The sequence below is a fragment of the Phyllostomus hastatus genome, unplaced genomic scaffold (genome assembly GCF_019186645.2).
Source record: "Phyllostomus hastatus isolate PE091 unplaced genomic scaffold, TTU_PhHast_1.1 phas_contig_209, whole genome shotgun sequence".
In the NCBI taxonomy this organism is placed as follows: domain Eukaryota; kingdom Metazoa; phylum Chordata; class Mammalia; order Chiroptera; family Phyllostomidae; genus Phyllostomus; species Phyllostomus hastatus.
In genome coordinates, this window is record NW_025333735.1 from 1,918,704 (window position 1) to 1,937,206 (window position 18,503).

Consider the following 18,503-nt stretch of genomic DNA (forward strand, 5'->3'; position numbering starts at 1 on the left):
ATTATCAGACAATACAATCCTTTGGAACCTTCTACAATAGGAAAGATAAACAATAAAAACTATTTTTAAGAGTAAAAATGTTTCATAGTTTTTCCAGTGCCAAAATAAAAATGCTTTTTTATATCGTGATTTTACACTCAGAGAAAACCACAGATTTTTCTTTCCTATAGCAGAAATAAGCTATTTCAGTTGCTTCATTGGGTAATATAATTATGTTCGTTATACAGATATAAACAAGGCCAGCCATTACACTAAACCAATTCCTTTGTGTCAGAAATTGAATTTTCTCAGAATGATATTCATTCTTTGCAATAAATGTAATTAGCATGGTATTACAGTTTAAAAACTCTATTGGAACTGCTAAATCTTAGTGTAATGTTAATATAAAGTCCCAAGCAGCCTGGTATAACTAAAAGAACACTGGATTTGAAGTCAGTCATACCTGGGTTCCAACACTGCTTCTGACACTTATCAGCTACGTGGTCAAATTATATCATCTTTGAGCTTGTTCTTGCACCTGTAAAAATGGCTTTCTATAGGGTTCTTGGAAGATTAAATAAGAATATTCATATGAAAGTGCCTAGTACAAGTACAGACTCTGGTTGTCAAACTATGCCTTCTTCTGCCCTCCTTTCCTAAGGAAGATTACTAACTGGCAACGTAAGTTTTAGTACTGCCTCTTATAAGACTTTTTTAAACCAAAAGATTGCTGATATAAAGTAATATATTGTATTTGCCATGTTTTTGCATCTCCAGAGTATTGGTTCATTTACGTGTTTTGTATTTGAGGCTCCTTTTCTTGGCTCATTTTTGAGATTGAGTTTGATCTATACTTATTATTTCTGATGGAATATAAAGGTTTCTTTCTTGTAAAAAAAAAAATCGCACGCACACACAAACCCATGTTATTTTCTAGTGGCTTTCTACATCTTCAGATAACTCTCTTTTTAAAATCAGTCAGTTGTGCCTATGAAAACTGCTTTCAGGTGTTATGAAGCCCCACGACACCCACTACTTGGGATCAAGGAAAGAGAGTCAAAAATTGAAGTTTCCCAACCACTGTAATATGTCAAAGAAACGCACATAACAATACAACAAAGTACAAATTTTAATTTCAACATAACTCAAATTTCTCTCTTTTTTTTCCTGTTAAGTTGAATTACTAATCAGTTCAGAATATGACCCTGGGTGCTGCAAAATGGATCCAAAGAGCTGGCCAGAGTAGCTCATTTGGTTAGCACACAGTCCCAACACGCTAAGGTTACAGTTCTATCCCACATACAATAACCAACCACTGAATGCATGAATGCGTGTTACAACAAATTGATGTCTTCTTCTCTTTTCCTTCCTCTCTCTAAAATCAATAAATTTTTAAAGAGTGTATTGACCAACCTTGAATATTTAAAGTGAATATCTTTTCATCATATAGGACTCATTAATAAAATCATAGTAAATAAATTTGATATCTCTTCAAAACTGTATTGGGTTTTACTCTAGAGTTGGGGACTGGAATTATCCTTAGCTCATGTTCAACTTTAGTGCACTTCAATTAGATCTGATGCTCTTTAATAAGACGGCTCTTTAAAATATCTCCAAGGCTTTTTGCAAAGTCTGCCAAGACAACAAGTTATCAGCTACCATTGGTAATATCACAATTATTTTCTGATATGTTTGTATTAAATATTAATCATCACCCACATCATCTAGCTGTTACTTCTTAGTGTAAATTATACTGCTGCCGGTATTTTATTGCTTGCTTCTCAAAAAGTACTTAAAACGATGCTGAGGTGAAAATATATGCATAAAAACACTTCACATTACTTTTCCATATTCAAAGTATGGCCCGCGGAGCTGACTTTTAAGTGCCAAGTACATTTTTAAATCAAAACGTATCACTGACATTCTTTTAACACCCTCTTCCCATCTGAGCTCCTCCCAGATGCCAAAGTTCCTATTACTATGAAAGTATAATCTATGTATTTTTCTGGTGTTTCACAATTTCATTATCCAACTTTTTGTACTTCAGACGTCTTCATCCATTAAAGTAAGCACTTACTGTTAACTCCTTACTTAAGCATATGGTTTAACTTTTTGCATAATCCTGCTTTTCCCCTCATAAACTTAAATCTCAGTAATTCCCCTTAAGCGTTCCCTCTTCTAAATTCACATCAACATGCTGCAAGGCAATGTACAAATACATGTGCCCCTATTTAAGCCCAAAATATTAATCACTTTAGCGCCACTAACAATCAATTTAAAAGCCTGAGTGCCTCGTTTCAGTACCTTGTTGAAGCGTTTAATATGCTTTCCTGTCCTAACTGGGCAGCGTATTCCTATTTCTTCCGTTAGTAGTTGTGATCCCTTGCTGAACCCAGCACAAGAGTGCAACTCACAGCAGTGTATTTCTTTTACTCACCGTCATTCCTAGGTCCTCCCTCCATTTCTGCGCATCAATCCCTTGGTGAACCTTCCCATCCCCAAAAGATTCCGTATCCAGGTGCCCATATCTCAAATTAGAATACCCCTCGCCTGACACTGCCGGGGTTTTCTGCACGACTTCTGAAAGAACACACAGGCTGAGCGTTTCTGTCTCCTCCAGCAGTACCCGTTCCCCACCGAGTTCGGTATTCCCTTGCTCTCTCCCCATGGAATGCCTACCTCGGGATAACCTTTTGGCTCCAGAAAGCCCAGCCTTGCAAGCTCTGTCCCGTGACCTCACGAGCCCAGCACACCATTCAAGCTTAATTCACACCGTTCTTGGAGCTTGTGCTCTCGATATCCCCAGTCCCAGTTCTCCCTACAGTCTCTTTCAGTCTCCTGCCTCCAAGCCAGACCCCAGGTCAGACGAACGCCACTTGCTCGGTTTGCAACGCCTCCCCGGCCCGGCCCCTTCCACACCACTCACGCAGCCCGGAGTGGTTCTGCTCCTCACCTAGCTTCGATCGGGACTCCTCCAGTTTCTGGATTTGGTTCTCCAAGAAGAGCATCGCCACCGCGAAGGCCACCACCGCCAGCAGCTGCAACTTGGGCGGCATCATAATCCTGAGGAGCCCCATGAAACCCGCTGCTCCGGATCAAGACATACCGCGGGGGGCGGGGAGCGGGGCCCCAGGGGCTAGGGAGACGCCGGGAGGAGCCCACCGAGAAGGCAGAAAGGCAAGGAGAGCGAGACAGCGAGAAAACCACCGCAGCGACCCCCCTTCCTACCTCCCCAGTCCCCCGCCCCCAGGCGCCAGCAAATACCGCCGGTGCCCGCTTCTTTTCGGACTACTCGACAGCCGATCCCGCCAAAAGCCCGCGCTGCAACACAGTGCCACGGCTGCCGGGATCTCGCCTCCTTCTCTTGCCTCAGTCACCGACCCCCGCGCCCGCCAGCAAGCCTGCCTGGCTCCCTTCCTTCCTTCCCTCCCTCCCGTGCTCGCGGCCGCGCGCTCCTCCGCCAGTGCAGCGCTGCGGCTGCGCCGCCCCCAGCCCCGCCCCCCGCCCATCCTCAGCCGCCACCACGCGCACGCATCCACGTACGCTGCTCGGCAACCAGAGGCTCCACCCTCTGCTCCCGTTCGGTTGTGCTTATTGGACCGAAGAATTCCACGGCTTCGTTCTCGGTTCGTGTTGCGGTTGGTTTCTCTGGCTGGCGGCACGAACCAAAGCGGCATTCGATTGGGTAAATTTGGAGAAAGAGGCTGACCAAAACTGACTAAGGCGGGGCTTCTTGTCTGCTTAACGAAATGTCGTGAATGAAAGGAAGAAGCCCAGAAAAGTAATTGGGGAGTTTAGGAAAGTGCCTGACATGGGTTATCGAAAGGACCCACGACTTTATATTTATATCAAATATAAAGATATCTGATCACATTTAACTTCCCTATGCCTTTGGGTAATCACTCGCTGCAGACTAACAGATTTGATGGCAACCGCTCTTTAGCAGCCTGTTTTAGATCAGGCTCTGGAGTGGACTCCCCTATCTGAGGGGTCCTATGAGCACTCGGAGACCTGCGGAAGATGGTAGCGATGGCAGCAGGGCCGGGCGGATGGCATGGGCCGGCATTAGGGCTGCGGTTCCTGTTGGCAACTGTTCTTCAAGCGGTGAGTGTAGATCACCTCCGCGGTAGCCCCAGAGCAAGTGGGAGGGATTGTGCTGAGGAAAACGGATCATTCGGACTCACTTGGGAACCACACTTGAAAAGGGTGGAAGGACTGGGTTTCCTTAGCCACTGCTGCGGCCGGAATGCGACGTGGCATACTTCTTCCTGTGATGCTTATCCTTCCCCGCTCTGGGTTTCTAACGGTTCTTTCTCTTGGCTTCAGATATCTTGAGTACTTATCGTCTCTTGCAGCTCTCCAGCTAAAAATCTGTAAATCACACGGTGCACGGTGGAGCGGAGGGAGGGCGGTGAGGAAAGGCAATAAGTCTTGGGAAGGAGTGAAAGTTGCTTTTTAATGGCCTAAATAAAACCGTTCTCTGTGACAAGTTTCCCAAATCCTAGGGGAAAGCCCTCAAGTCTTTGGTTCAGGCTACACTTCCTATGTAATTCTTTCTCTGTCGGGTACGTATTAGTGTTCCTTTAATTAATTGTTAGCCCTTTGCCACCATTCTCTAGCATTCACATACCTGGGTGCACTTCAGTGTTACTTGTGTTGTTTTTAAACAACGTTGTTGCAGTAGCTGCTCAATACTAAAGCATATTTTATTTTTTAAATTGATTTTCTAAAATGATAGTCTTCATCTTGTTTAAAATCGGCCAGTGTTAACCAAGTTTCTTTTTTTTTTTACAGTGTTTCTTTTTTTCTTTCAATAAAAGCAGATGCTTTCTTAATCTTTGAATGGGGAACGGTTAATATTGACTTATTTTCCTATCACACATGAGCAAATTAATACTGGTTAATTTCTCCTAAAAAGTTTTCAATCCATGTTTTGCTATGTGAATAAAACTTTTTTAATAGGCACTCTGCTGCGATCACACGTTTCTTTTATCAGCTTAATTTTTCAAATAATCTTATACAGCCTGGTGAAAAGTTTTCTCCTGGGCCAGGGGTGACAAACTCATTTTCACCAGGGCCACATGAGCCTCATGGTTGCCTTCAAAGGGCCGAAGTAATTTTAGGGCTGTATAAATGTAACTACTCCTTAAACGTTAAGGAGTTGAAATTACATTCGGCCCTTTGAAGACAACCACGAGGCTCATGTGGCCCCTGTGAAAATGAGTTTTGTCACCCCTGTCCAAGGAGATCTGGTATAACCGATTTATCCAAGGTTTGATGGAGCTAAGGCCTACACCAAAGGCCTCTTTAAACACTTTTGCTTTTCTTTTATCAAGGACTTTGAAAATCCTGCCCAGTTGCTTTTGCAACCATACACAGAGGTGGATTCTTCTCTAGTTAGTGTTATAGTACTTCATTATTCAGGTATTTGGTGCCTTAGAAATTATTGGAAGGACCCTCTCTAAACTTTCTGCTCAAGATTTATTTTCTTTCTTTCTTTCTTTTCTTTTCTTTTCTTTTCTTTCTTTCGGCAAATATTTGGTGATTTGAGTTCACCACTGTGCAAAGATAAAAAGGAATAACATTTCAAGTTGCCTTCTGATTTTGTCTCTGACTGTTTCAGTATCGATGACTTTATAACCACCCCAAAACTTAATGGCTTAAAATAATGATCTCTCATGATTCTGTGGGTCTGATGAGCAATTCCTTTATTGCTTTCTTTTGGCTCATTTATGCAGCTGTGTTGTGCTAGTAGGTCGGCTGGACTGAAAGGTCCAAGATGGCTTCATTTTCAGTTGGTGCTTACTGTCAGCGAAGGTGACATGCTTGGTTCTCCATGTACCTCTCATCCTCCAGTAGGCCAGACCAACTTCTTTTCATGGCAGTCTCAGGGCGGCAGTGCTAAAGAGCAGAAGCTGCAATGCCCCCCAAAGCCCAGCCTTAGAAATCACGTATATCACTTCCACTTTACAATATTTATCAAAGCAAATCCCAAGAGCAGTCTAGATTGTGGGGGGGTAGGCGGGGGCAGAGCAGTTTGGGGGGATAGACTGCCTGCATGGGAGGAGTGACATAGTCACATTGCAGAGAAGTATAAATACCAGGTTAAAAGGAATTTATGGCCATTATACAACCTACCACAGTGACAATCTACAGATTTAAGCCAGAAATCTTTGTCTCCTTTATTTCCCTATAAACCTCACATCCAGGCAATTACCAAGTCATAACTGGTTTTACTTAATTAAACGTGTCCCAAGTCCATCCACTTATTCAGGTCAACATCTCCCTCCTTAGAAATAGATTCTTGGTTTACCCTTTGAATTCTCAGAATTTAAATGGTTGACTCCGCCAGCTTCCCAGTTGCCTAAACTAAAAATTACTCATTTTTAAGTCTTTTTTCTCTCACTCCCTGAATCCAATTGGTCAGCAAACCCTTAAAAGTCTCCAAGCCAATCTACTTAATTCTTTCTCCACTTAGGTAATACCTAATTTCAAGCCACTATCTTTGCTTGCCTGGAATTACCACACGAGCTTTCTTAACTAGTCTCCCCATCTCTTTTTCTCCCTTTCTAATCTAATCTCTATGATGCATCCAGTCAACTTTCTGAAGCTTTAATCTGTCGTTATTAAAACTCTTCAGTGGCTCTCTGTTGCTTTTAAGATGAAGTGTGTTCTCCTTCATGTTCCTTAACAAGGCCTGTTGACCTGATACTTGTCTATCTAGGCTTAATTCCCAGTGTTTATCTCTACTGGAAGAGTAAAAATGTAGAGGTGGAGAACTGTGGTTCCTTGTTTAGTATAACTTACATATCGTGTTCTTCCTGACCAGGTTAAAATAAGGTGTTTAAATAAAACACAGGACTTAACTTATGTCCCATTTCCAGATTTGAAAAGTAAATATATAGTACTCTATCATCCTACTTTATGCTGTATTGTCATTGTATTTTATGCTGTATTACACCAAACCCCAATCTTAACTGAACCATGTAAGATCTGTGTGTGTGTCTATATTCCTCCACTCTTCCTGCTCCCATGCTAACTAGAATGTAGCCATAGGGAATACAGGGACCATTTTTCTTTTATATATTTCATATTGTGTCTTTCTGGTATTCATTTAAGTCCCTTGGAAGTGTAAATAGCCTTGTAGTTCATTTGTGTTTGTTCCTTGCCATTAACATCATCAAGGTATTTGTAGTTGGTGCAGAGCATTGAGTGTAGAGTGATAATGAATCCCACCGCCTCCTACAAATACAAAATGACTTGAAAAAAAGACAATAAAATACTTGAAAAGGGAAGTGTGCGTGGAGGGTTGTTGGAAAAACACTTTGAAAGTTAGAAAATTTCATTTCACAGTCAGCCCGAGGGGATGAAAAGGGCCAAGTGGAATAAGTAGTTGGCAGTAATAAAAATAAACCAAATCTCTGGAACCTGACATTGAATAAAAAGAAAATAAAAGAAGAATATCATGGCTCCTTGAGGTTGAACTACTGGTATGAATAGAGAACTTAGGTCCTACTTTAATTTACATCTGAATCCTTAGACTGGACAAGTTGAGTCTTTATCATGGTGCCTCCGAATAGGTCTAATTTAAAATTAATAGCAATGCTTAGCTATCAGCATCCAGTGAGGTGATAGCTGGGAGGATGTAAAGTGATGTAATCTGAAAATACATTCTGAGTATGATTAAGCATTAGAAAAGTAATATTTAAGCCCTGGCTGGCCGTAGCTCAGTGGATTGAGCGCGGGCTGCGAACCAAAGTGTTGCAGGCTCGATTCCCAGTCAGGGTACATGCCTGGGTTGCAGGCCATGACCCCCCCAGCAACCACACATTGCTGTCTCTCTCTATCTCCCTCCCTTCCCTCTCTAAAAATAAATAAATAAAATTTTAAAAAGAAAAGTAATATTTTAGTATGGCCTAAGGGAGCCATTTTTTAGAGTGCCCCAGAATTAAGTGGTATTCAATTCTTCACTGAGCTCATACATACTTTTTTTCATTCAGAAAGGCACTGCACTGGCAACAGTATAGGTGATACTACGTATCATTGATTCTGATACAACTCCTACCCTCTTTTCTCCATAAATTAACATCTGGATCAGTCTTATTTCAGTGGGTGGCACAATTATAATTGTCAATGTTTTTGTTGTTATTCTCAGTGGTACGTGCAATGATGGTGAATCATGGAATCTGTGAAATCTGGGAGTTAGTAACAGTGGTTAAGTGTTTTGCAGTCAGGCCAGGATCAGACTCCTGATGCTGCAGCCCACTGTTTGCTGTGTTGTCTTAGACAAATTGCTTTAACTGTCCTAAGCCACTTTTTACTTCTCTATAAAATGGGGATAGCACCTTCTTCATAGGGTAGTTAAGATTGAATAATAGCATGATGTAAAGTGCTTAGCAAGATACATGGTGTAAGAGCTTGATGTAATTGCCATGTTTCTTGTATTCATTTTTATGGAGTTCATCTATAAATCCATCTACAAGGAGAGATCCAAAACAACCAGAATTTATTTATTAAAAAATTGTATATTTATTCTTACATGTTTAAACTTCAGTCACCTTCAGAGTACTCTCCATTTGATGCGATACAGCAATTGAGATTTTTTTCCACTGCTCAGAAGTTTTTGAACTCATCAATTTTGATGACTTTGAGTGCTTCTGCTGTTTTTTGTTTCACCTCTTCCACATTGGCAAAACGTTTCCCTTTGAGGACTTTTTTCATCCCGATAAACAAAAATAGGTTGCTCAGGATGAGATCAGGTGAATAGGGAGGGTGGGGCACTGGGGTCATGCTGTTTTTGGTCAAAAACTGCTGGACACTCAGCGAGCTGTGGGCAGGTGCGCTTGTAAGTCATCCATCATGAAGTGGACTGAACAGTCTCACAATGTCAGCTGGTACACTGATACAGATGTGTTCCTAGAACATTCATCTAGCCAGGGAAGCCAGTACTAAAGGGGTCTGTTCTCCAGAAGATAATTCCAGTTCTTGGGGTCCCCCCCTCGTATTCACTTTTGTCTCAAATTTGAAATCTTTTCAAAATTTCATGAGAAACCTATCAGTTTCCTGAGAGTAAAGAACAATTAAGAGATAACTAACCATAGGTGTGTATAAGTATAATAAAATGTATAACCTTATCAGACTTTTGCCTGAAAATATATTACCACATAGTTAATCCAGATTCCCTGGTAAAACCCCTCATCTACAAGAAACTCAGTAACATCGGGGAAAAAGAAATCAATGAACAATGCATGGAGGAGAGAATGAAGTCTCTTAGCTTGTCGATCCTGTTTTGAATTGGGGAAAATTAAGCTGTTAAATGGTTAGCCCAATCAGGGTTACCCTACCCTGTCCTTAGAACTATGTCTTTTTTACAAGTGTGGCTACTTATTTTTAAATTTAATATTTGACCTTAATGTGCCTATTTAAATGCTCTATGCTCTTCAGATACTTTTTTGGTAATAAAAGGATGAGCAGGCATAATTTATAAATTTGACTCCTGCGTTATTTAGCACTTAATGTTTATCTCTGAAGTACTTAAAAATATTTTCTAATGTTCTTAGGTTCAAAGCTTTAGTCTGTCAAACCAATGACAGAAGAACTAGAAAAAAATACTTCACTCATATGCCATGTATAAACAATGATTAAAACGTAGGTAGTTTTTGTAGTTTTTAAGTGTACTTCCACACTGGAAGGTGGGAATAATGCTAACATTTATTAAGTAGCCACTGTGTATTGAGTAGGATAGTAGATGCTTTCTGTATTTTTGCCCTTTAGTCTTCAAAACTCTGTGAGATAAGTAGTGATAATTCCTATTCAGAAACTCCAAAGTAAGGTTGCTCTATGCTGGCATTTAAATCAAGATGTCATCAGACTTTGATACATGTTTTGTGTATTCAAACCACCTGTCAGTGGGTGCTCAATAAATGCCAGAATAAAATCAAGTATGATCACATGATTTTCCATGAAGTTCTTTTTTTTTAAACATGCTTTGGCATGAATTTCTTACATTTAAGCAATTCATAGTTTCAAAGTGATTTTACTTTTATTGCCTGTTTTAGTTATCATGGCTGCAAGATAAATCATCCTAAAATTCAGTAGTATAAACAGTTATTTATTTTGCTGTCGGATTCTGGATCAGCAGCTCAGCTGGCACATCAGAATGGCTTGTGTGTTCATGGTGTCTCTCACCTCAGCTCAAATACTAGGGCCTGAAATGTGAAGGCTCTTCATTCATATGTCTAATAGTGATGCTTGCTGTTGTCAGCTGAGGGCCTCATATGCTTTCTACATGGGCCTCCTCACGTTGGCTCTCTAGTCTAGGCTTCCTTATAACATGGTGGCTAATTTCCGAAGTTGAATCTCCTGAGACAGACAGAGACGAAGGCTGTTTTCTTTTTAATGACTTCCCCTCCAAAATCACGTAGTATTCCTTTACACTCTATTGGTCAGAACAGTCACAAGCCACTGCCCAGATTCAAGGAGAAGGAACATAGGTACCCACCTCTCAGTGGAGGACTCCCAGTCACATTGTAAGAACATACGGGGGGACGTGTATAGGTCTGTCCAGAAGGTATTTATTGAAGAAAATACCAGGAACATTGTATATAGAACAATGATGCCTCAGTTCCCTTCAAAGTAGGCACCTTGGGACCTCACGCAGTTTTCCCCATCACCATCAGGTACACATCATATTTTCCTGAATCTCATCGAGGGCCTGAAATCTCTTCCTTTCAAAAGTGATTTTAGTTTTAGGAAAAAGCCACAAGTCACGGCACCAAATCTGGGCTATAGAGGGGCTGAGTTACCTGGGTGATTTGATGTTTCCCAGAAAACTGCGCATTGTTATGGTAAAGCTGCCAATCACCAGTTGCCCATAGCTGCAGCCTTCTGAGTGGAGGAATATTCAAACTTAATGCAAATTTGATGCAGATTAGTTGCTCTGCTTGCTTGGCCATTTTGAATGCAACAGCTACAAGGCACACATGCTCACTCAACAGCATCTACTGCCCCCACTGACTAGTACAGTGAAGTCGTCATTGTTCACGTATGTGTATTTCAGTCCACTCTCCTTGGGTGCCAGGTTACACTGATGTTGTGCAAACTGTTCTCATTATATTAAATGGTTGGACCTTTTTCTGGAAGACCTGATGGTATATTGGTCCAGCTATCTTTGGAAACTACAAATTATTCTGTGAAATAGATCAAGCAGATCACTTTAATAATGGAGAAATTAAAGTACTAATATAGTAGCAAGTATCTTAGGTCTCTCCCACTAGACTGGGATACTTGATCTATTTTGAAGATTTATATACATTCCACATTATTACTGAGATAGGTAAAGGATGTATAAGGTATCAAATTAGGATGTTATAAAACTAATGAGATGATCGGTATTTTGGAGGATTATGCTAGCAATACTTGAACTTTTTTTTACTTTGGAAAATGCCATTGGGTTTGAATCTGCCTGGTTAGTCTAGAAGGCTGACACACTACCAATGGTGGGCCAAATCTAGCCAGCCCTGTTTTTGTAAATAAAGTTTTATTGAAACACAGACATCCATTAATTTATTATTGTCTGTGGCTGCTTTTGTGCTGCAGTAGCTGAATTGAGTGGTTACAACAGAAACCATGTAGCCACCAAAGTCTTACTTAATTATTGTCTAGCCCATTATATAAAATTTGCAGACCTTTGGTCTAGAAGATCAGCCGGCTATAATCATACAATCTGAAATCCCCCCTACATGAAGTTGTGGTTTTCACCGGTTCCTTCGTTCAACACACATGAGAACTAGCACAGTGCTGAAAATACAGAGAAACAACTTAAATCTTGTCCTCAGGAGTTCACATATAGTTGGGGAATTCTAGGATTGTCTGCAATCCTAGGTTTACATAATACAGTGTTGTGAGTGGTGCTATTTTACAGCTATGCACAAATTTCTTTCTCAGGGAAAAAGTAGAATGGGATTGGAGAAGAAATTGGAGGTGTGACTATCAGTGACCATTTAAGCCACTGAGTCAGGAAAAGATATGAGAGCTCTGTAAGAGAATTATAAAAACTTGTTAACTAATTGGTTGTAAGAATGGTGAGAAGTATACAGCCTAGAATGACCTGGGCAACATTGTGGTCAAGGAAAATAATCTGTATTTAGCTAAGCTGAATGATGACACGTTATTAAGAACACATACAAAGACACTGAATACATTGGGAAGGAATAGATTTAAGGGGAAAGGATAAGTTTCACCGTTGGAGATTTGAATTTGCAATGCCTTACACAACATCTAAATGAGACATCAGGTAGGCTGTTGGCTTTGGAAGCTTGACATTCAAGAAAAAGACTTGGGAGTTTTCAGTAAATCGATGTTTGAAGCCATGGAAGATGCATTTGTCTATGAAAGTATATAAAGCAGAGAAAGAACCAAAACTAGAAATGGTAAACGATAACATTTAATAAATGCACAGAAGAGGAATGGGAAGGAGGACAGGCCCGTGGAAGGGGAAGCTGGAGGAGAACAGCTTTGAATGCCTTTGCATTTAGTGATTTTTGGCAAGTTTAGTTGAGTGGTGGGATCAGAAACCAGATTAGAGTAACAATTTAGAAATGGTGGAATGTGGGGAGAACAATTAGAATCTCGGGCTTGAATACACTAAAAAGTACACTGAAAAATACATTGAAATTAAGTCCCTGTGAAGATGGTAGAAGCTAGAATTCGTAGCACAGGTAGAGGGATTGAGCTCAGATGAAGCTATGCCACATTGACTCGGACATGAAAGAAGAATGGGTGAGGGAAGAGGACTAATATTTTTGAAAGCCTGCTTTTGCCAGTCACTTCCATTAATTACATAAGTCATTTCACTTAATGTTTCCTGCAGTCTGTTTTATGTAGGAAGTATTGCTCCGTGCTTTATTAGCGTGAAAATTAATGCTTAGGGAGGTTATCTTGCCCATTGTCACACATCTTGTAAGTAATGGGGCTGGTACCTAAATCCCAAAGTTTTATTTCTGACGTTCTCCTGTCCTTCCCCCACACCATTTTCTTCCCCATTCTTCCCCTGCTACCTGTGAATAAAGGTAAGTCTGGGGTGCGGTAAAGACCTGAGTCTGGGTTACTCCATAGACCCATGTAAAGAAGGTAAGTTTTTTAAATGTAATGGAAATTTGTTTTTCTCTTAAGGAAATGTCCTTTTTGAAAACTATTGACTGTTTAATAAAAGATACTATATGTAACATACATACCTAAAAAAATAATATATCTTTTTAATCCATATTTTAGCTAAGCTGAAAGATGAAGCATTATTAAGAAAAAAGTAGGTGGGGTGGGAGAACCAAAGACTCATACAAGGTTATAGAGTAACTTATCACTAGTGTGTTAGATTTTGGCAACCCTGGTTTCTCCATTTTGGAAAGCTTTATGATGTAAATATGGAATTAAGTTTTATTTCTATTTTTTTTATTCAGGTGTCTGCCTTCGGGGCAGAGTTTTCGTCGGAGGCTTGCAGAGAGTTAGGCTTCTCCAGCAACTTACTCTGCAGCTCCTGTGATCTTCTTGGACAGTTCAACCTGCTCCAGCTGGATCCTGACTGTAGAGGATGCTGTCAGGAAGAAGCACAATTTGAAACTAAAAAGGTGTTGTTTTCTAGTATCTCTCTTTCATTAGATGTTTTGGTTGAGATAAGGAAAAACACTAAATTGCTTAATCAGCTTAAATATAAAGAAGTCTTCGGCTTTTACACTATGTAGTTTTAGAAACTCAAAGTGACTTCTTGCTTGATGCATTAGATCGAAGCAGGTAGGAAGGCAAACTACAGTTGCATACCAGGACCCCGGGTCTGCTGAGGTTGTCCAGCAGAAAGGGAGCCGAATTACCACAGCATGCTTGGATCCTAAAGCTCCCCAATATTTCTAAGTTATAGTTACATGAAGTCAAAGAATAATTAGATGCTTTTATTCATTTATAATAAGAACCCAGTTTTATAGTGAAATTTGGGATGAAAAGAAAACACTCATTACCTGGCACAAAATTGTAGATAATAAATTACAACTTTTCATCTGGTTAACAAAGAATATGGTCTGTTAATTTACATATATTACTAGTAGTTCCAGGCCCCTAACCTCACCTTTAACACATGAAAACAGCCAAGGTCAGGTAGTTCTAACTATTCAATAAAATCTGCTGTTTTGACCTGTTAAAATTAATAGTAAGCATTCTTTCTTTTACTCTTATTGGCCAATTAAAATATCCTAACTACTTACAAAAATAAACCAAGTATTGTTTCTATTTTTCAAGTGTCTCAAGTCTTTACAGTAGAAAATAGAACCATTTATGAACTAAACATTACAATTAAGCTATATGCAGTTTAATAACTACACACCACTTTCTTTCCAAACTGTTTTGCAATGTGCAGGTTCTCAGTAAAAATGCATGCATATGACCTATATGCGCATTTTACATGGGAATGGTTCTTGTTAAGTACACAGATAAAGAACCTAACATGGTAGGATTGTGCCCTAAAAGCCATACAACCAGATGTGCCACTATACAGAAACAGGTATAGATGTGTAAGCATTACCTAGCGCTCCCATTATTCCAGATGACATCCTCATAAGGGATGCCCAGTGTAATGTTTCCAGATAAGACATTCTCAATCTATACTAAATCATTAGTTCAACAGCCTTATTTATTGAAAAAACACAATGAAATTAAAATATTTCTCAATATAATTAATAAACTTCCTTAATTTTTAAATCTTTTTATTAAAGTTCTTGGATTTCTTTTAAATTGTAAAGTAGTCTGAAAAGATCATTGTTATCCCAATAAAACTGAACTAGTAAGATCTCTGTGTTTGGGGTGATGAAAAAGTGGTAGTATCTCGGTTGTGTTTCCCTTTAATATTCTTTCACTTGTACATGCTGAGGTGTTAACATACATTTGAGGTGTTAAGGTTTGTAAGCTTTCAGACAGTAATTGTATCTTCTCATTATTAGATAATAAAAGTTTATTTCTAACACTGAGTACAGTTTTATAGTTCTAAAAAAAAACAAGCTTTTAAAAATGTTAGTTTCCAACCGTAATTTAATGCTTGATTGCTTCGTTGTGAACCTGAAATTTTCAAGTCTTCCATGTTTTTCATTTTCTTGGTTTATGTATGACAATAATATAGTTCAATTGTTTAGAATATTTCCATACATATAAGTTAGTCTTTTTGCCTGTAAATGAAATCTAAACAAGTTTACATAGGATTTACCTAGTTTAAGAGACCATTCCCTGCCCTCCTTTTTTTTTTGTTTCTTTGTTTTTAGATGGAATAAATTGTTGAAGGATTATGTATAAGTCATCCTTTAAAGTATTATTCTGTGGTCTTCCATGGTCTCTACACTACTTAACCAAAAATTATTATTTCCTGAGACACAAAACTTCAAAGGTTGAATAACAAGGGTTGTTTTATAATAAACAATCTTTATCATATATACTCTTTTGTAATTAAAAGTCAGTTGACAGGTTCTACCCTTTGACTGAAATCAAATGTACCTAAACTGTAAACCAAGTGTATATAATATATAAAAGTTATTTTTACTAATAACCCTTTCTCAGTAAGTCTTTATAATACATCAGTTTTATGGTATAATTTTAGTGGAACCAAGCTTAGATCACACACTTTTCAAATAATTGTATTCCTGTTCAGTTTTCACTATCAGGTGAGCTGTGTTTGTATCTGACACCTTTCAGTAGTTACAGCTCAGCAGTAACAGTTGACAAGTAGTCTGCCAATACTACATACCTAATTACAAGCTGAGATTATTTATCTGAGTACAAGTGAGCCTGTATCCTTACATACCTTTTATGCTCAATCCATTTATTTTTCTTTACTCACAGCCACTAATCTCTATTTTTTTAGCTCTTCAAAGAATTTTATTAATTACAAAGGGAAATAGTAAATTCATGATAAAGAACTATACAGATGCCACCATAACTGACTGATCAGTATTCATATCACCAGTAATAATACACATGAACATCATCATCCCCCTATCTATCCACTGGCAAAGGCAAGCACAATGTTACATTTTTTTTCCCAAAAATACATAACCTCAATATCATGATTAAAAAACATCAGTGAGACCCAAATTGAGGGGCATTCTACAAAATAACTGACTCTTAAATCTGAGGGTAATGAAACACAAGAAAAGCAGAGGTACTGTCACAGATTAGAAGAGCCTAAACACCCCTGGCTGGTGTGGCTCAGTGGATTGAGTGCAACCCTGTGAACCAAAGGGTCACTGGTTTGTTACCAGTCATGGCACACGCCTGACTGGGTCCCCCAGTAGGGGACACTCGAGAGGCAACCACACACTGATGTTCCTCTCCCTCCCTCCTTCCCTTGCCCTCTCTCTAAAAATAAATAAAGTCTTAAAAAAAATTTTTTTTTTTTTCTTAAAAAAAGAGGAGTCTAAACAGAGACAACAACTAAATCCCATGTAGGATCCTGTTTTGGATATTGGATGGGACCCTGGAACAGGACAGCAATACAGGAAATGATAAAATGCAAGTAAAGACTGCAGTAGAGGTGACAGGATTACCCCAATGTAACTTCCTGGTTTTATTAATAGTTGAGCCACTAATCTCTAAATGCTTACTTCTCATTAAGCATTTGTTAGCACACTGTTGCTCAAAATTGATGAATGGTTTTCCTTAATAAGACTGGTGGAGGCAAACAGCAAAAACACTTAGAATATTACTGGAAATATGAAAGTATGACATGTTGGACAAGCCCCCACTTAGGTACAAACCACATTTAAATGTAGAATTTGCAGGTACATTCTGGGTCACTGGTGCATGATCATAGGTAACAGTATATACAATATATTTTTCTGTCTCAACTCTGGCTTAAATCATAATTTTGAAATCATAGTTTAGTCCTAGTTTAATAAAAAATAAAGATCTGCAGTATATAGACTAATATCTTACCTTAAAAATACTTAAATATGGCCGTGTGTGTATAAATCATTGTGAATATAAATTCTTTAGAAGAAACAGTTGCAGGTTATGTACAGGGATGTTTTAGCAATTTATGTACAATAAAGAAATGTTATCAGAAAACTCATTTTGGTTCTTGCTTACTGCATGCTTTATAGATCTGTCCAGGGATGAGACTAATCATTTTTAGGAATGCTTACTCATTTAACAGGCTGAATTTACTTTGATAGCCAGCTGCATAAAATTTGCTTTAAAAAGAAAAAAACTTATTCACACTAGAAGAAGAAAATGTATTTGAAATTCCTCATAATTCTTCAAATAGATATTTTATTATTATTTTTATTTGGTCTTGTTTTGCACCCCATTTTGATCATGAAGGACCTGCTAAGCATCACAAATATTAGCTAGATCGAGATATAACTACTTTCGCTCATAGCTAAGTAACTAAGTATAGTTTACAAATATCACTAAGGACTTTAACTTAATTGTGAAGAGCTTATTTGTAGTTTGAAGAAAAAAACTAATGGAGAAAAATATTTAAATCTTGATGCTATTTTTATACAGTTTTACTGAGTTATAGTGATTTCAGCTTTAAATATTAGAATCTTAATGGGGGAAGGAAAGGGACCATTCTTTTTTTTTTCACTACTGACTCAATTTCCCTTGTGGTAGGAAAACTTAGTAACCAATTTTTAGCTAGGATTGTGGAAAAATAAAAGAACCCTTAGCTGCTACAGTCACTTTGTGGAATGTTGCATCTGGGAGCAGAGAGAGATATGAAGCAATTCTCGGGTAAAAAGCAGGTTAGGTACTAGGTAAGCAATCTCATAGATATGTTATATTTTTCTCCTTAATTACAAGAGTAAACCATCTCCACTTGACCTGTTTTTAAAGATTTAGCTCAAGGGTCTTCTCTTCGAGGAAGTCTTCCCTAATTCCCTTCCCCCACTCATTCACCATCACTACCAATCCCAAATTACTATGTTAGCTATACCTCTGTATTCCCAAAGCAATTGAAGATATATTAACTTGCATTTACCTCCACTACTGTGTGCCTTTTGTTTTCTTTTTCTCCCAATAAATTATGCTCTTGAAGTCTAGGTCTTTTTTGTTTCTGAATCCCCAGCCTTTGCCATAAAATATTTCATAAGTTTTTGTCCTTGTATAAGGCTGTTTTTACTAAGAATGAGATAAGAAAAATGTGATTTTTTTTAAATTATTTTTTATTTATTTTTAGGGAGTGAAGGGAGGGAGAGAGAGACTGAGAGAGAGAGAGAGAAACATCAATGTGCGGTTGCTGGGGGTTATGGCCTGCAACCCAGGAATGTACCCTAGCTGGGAATCGAACCTGGGACACTTTGGTTCCCAGCCTGCGCTCAATCCACTGAGCTATGCCAGCCAGGGCTGGAAAAATGTGATTTTTTTAATGTTGAAAATATACTTGAGCTCTGTAGATGTTTATTACATACCTTTTTCATTTCACTTACGTGTCGTAAATATAAAAAGAAAATTTGCCTCCATGTTGGCAGTTTTCCATTAGTGAGACTTAG

The 18,503-nt window shown here is 38.7% G+C and overlaps 2 protein-coding genes across 5 annotated transcripts in view; one reads left to right on the plus strand and one right to left on the minus strand.

Annotated features, from left to right (window-relative positions):
* Nucleotides 1-3,789, minus strand: part of HS2ST1 (heparan sulfate 2-O-sulfotransferase 1) — a 166,035-nt gene extending 162,246 nt beyond the window's left edge. For 2 of the 4 annotated variants that reach the window (XM_045835333.1, XM_045835332.1), the window contains exon 1: nucleotides 2,933-3,424. In XM_045835333.1, coding sequence (XP_045691289.1) covers nucleotides 2,933-3,056 — 124 coding nt within the window. In that variant the 5' untranslated portion in view covers nucleotides 3,057-3,424. Of the gene's footprint in view, nucleotides 1-2,932; nucleotides 3,425-3,522 lie in introns of those variants that run through there. The other 2 variants (XM_045835331.1, XM_045835330.1) reach the window with 2 other exon arrangements.
* A 140-nt stretch (nucleotides 3,790-3,929) lies between these two features.
* SELENOF (selenoprotein F) overlaps nucleotides 3,930-18,503 on the plus strand; it is a 48,696-nt gene continuing 34,122 nt past the window's right edge. The window contains exons 1-2 of the mRNA XM_045835334.1: nucleotides 3,930-4,083; nucleotides 13,437-13,604. Of these exons, the coding sequence (XP_045691290.1) occupies nucleotides 4,000-4,083; nucleotides 13,437-13,604 (252 nt within the window). The 5' untranslated portion in view covers nucleotides 3,930-3,999. The remainder of the gene's footprint in view (nucleotides 4,084-13,436; nucleotides 13,605-18,503) is intronic.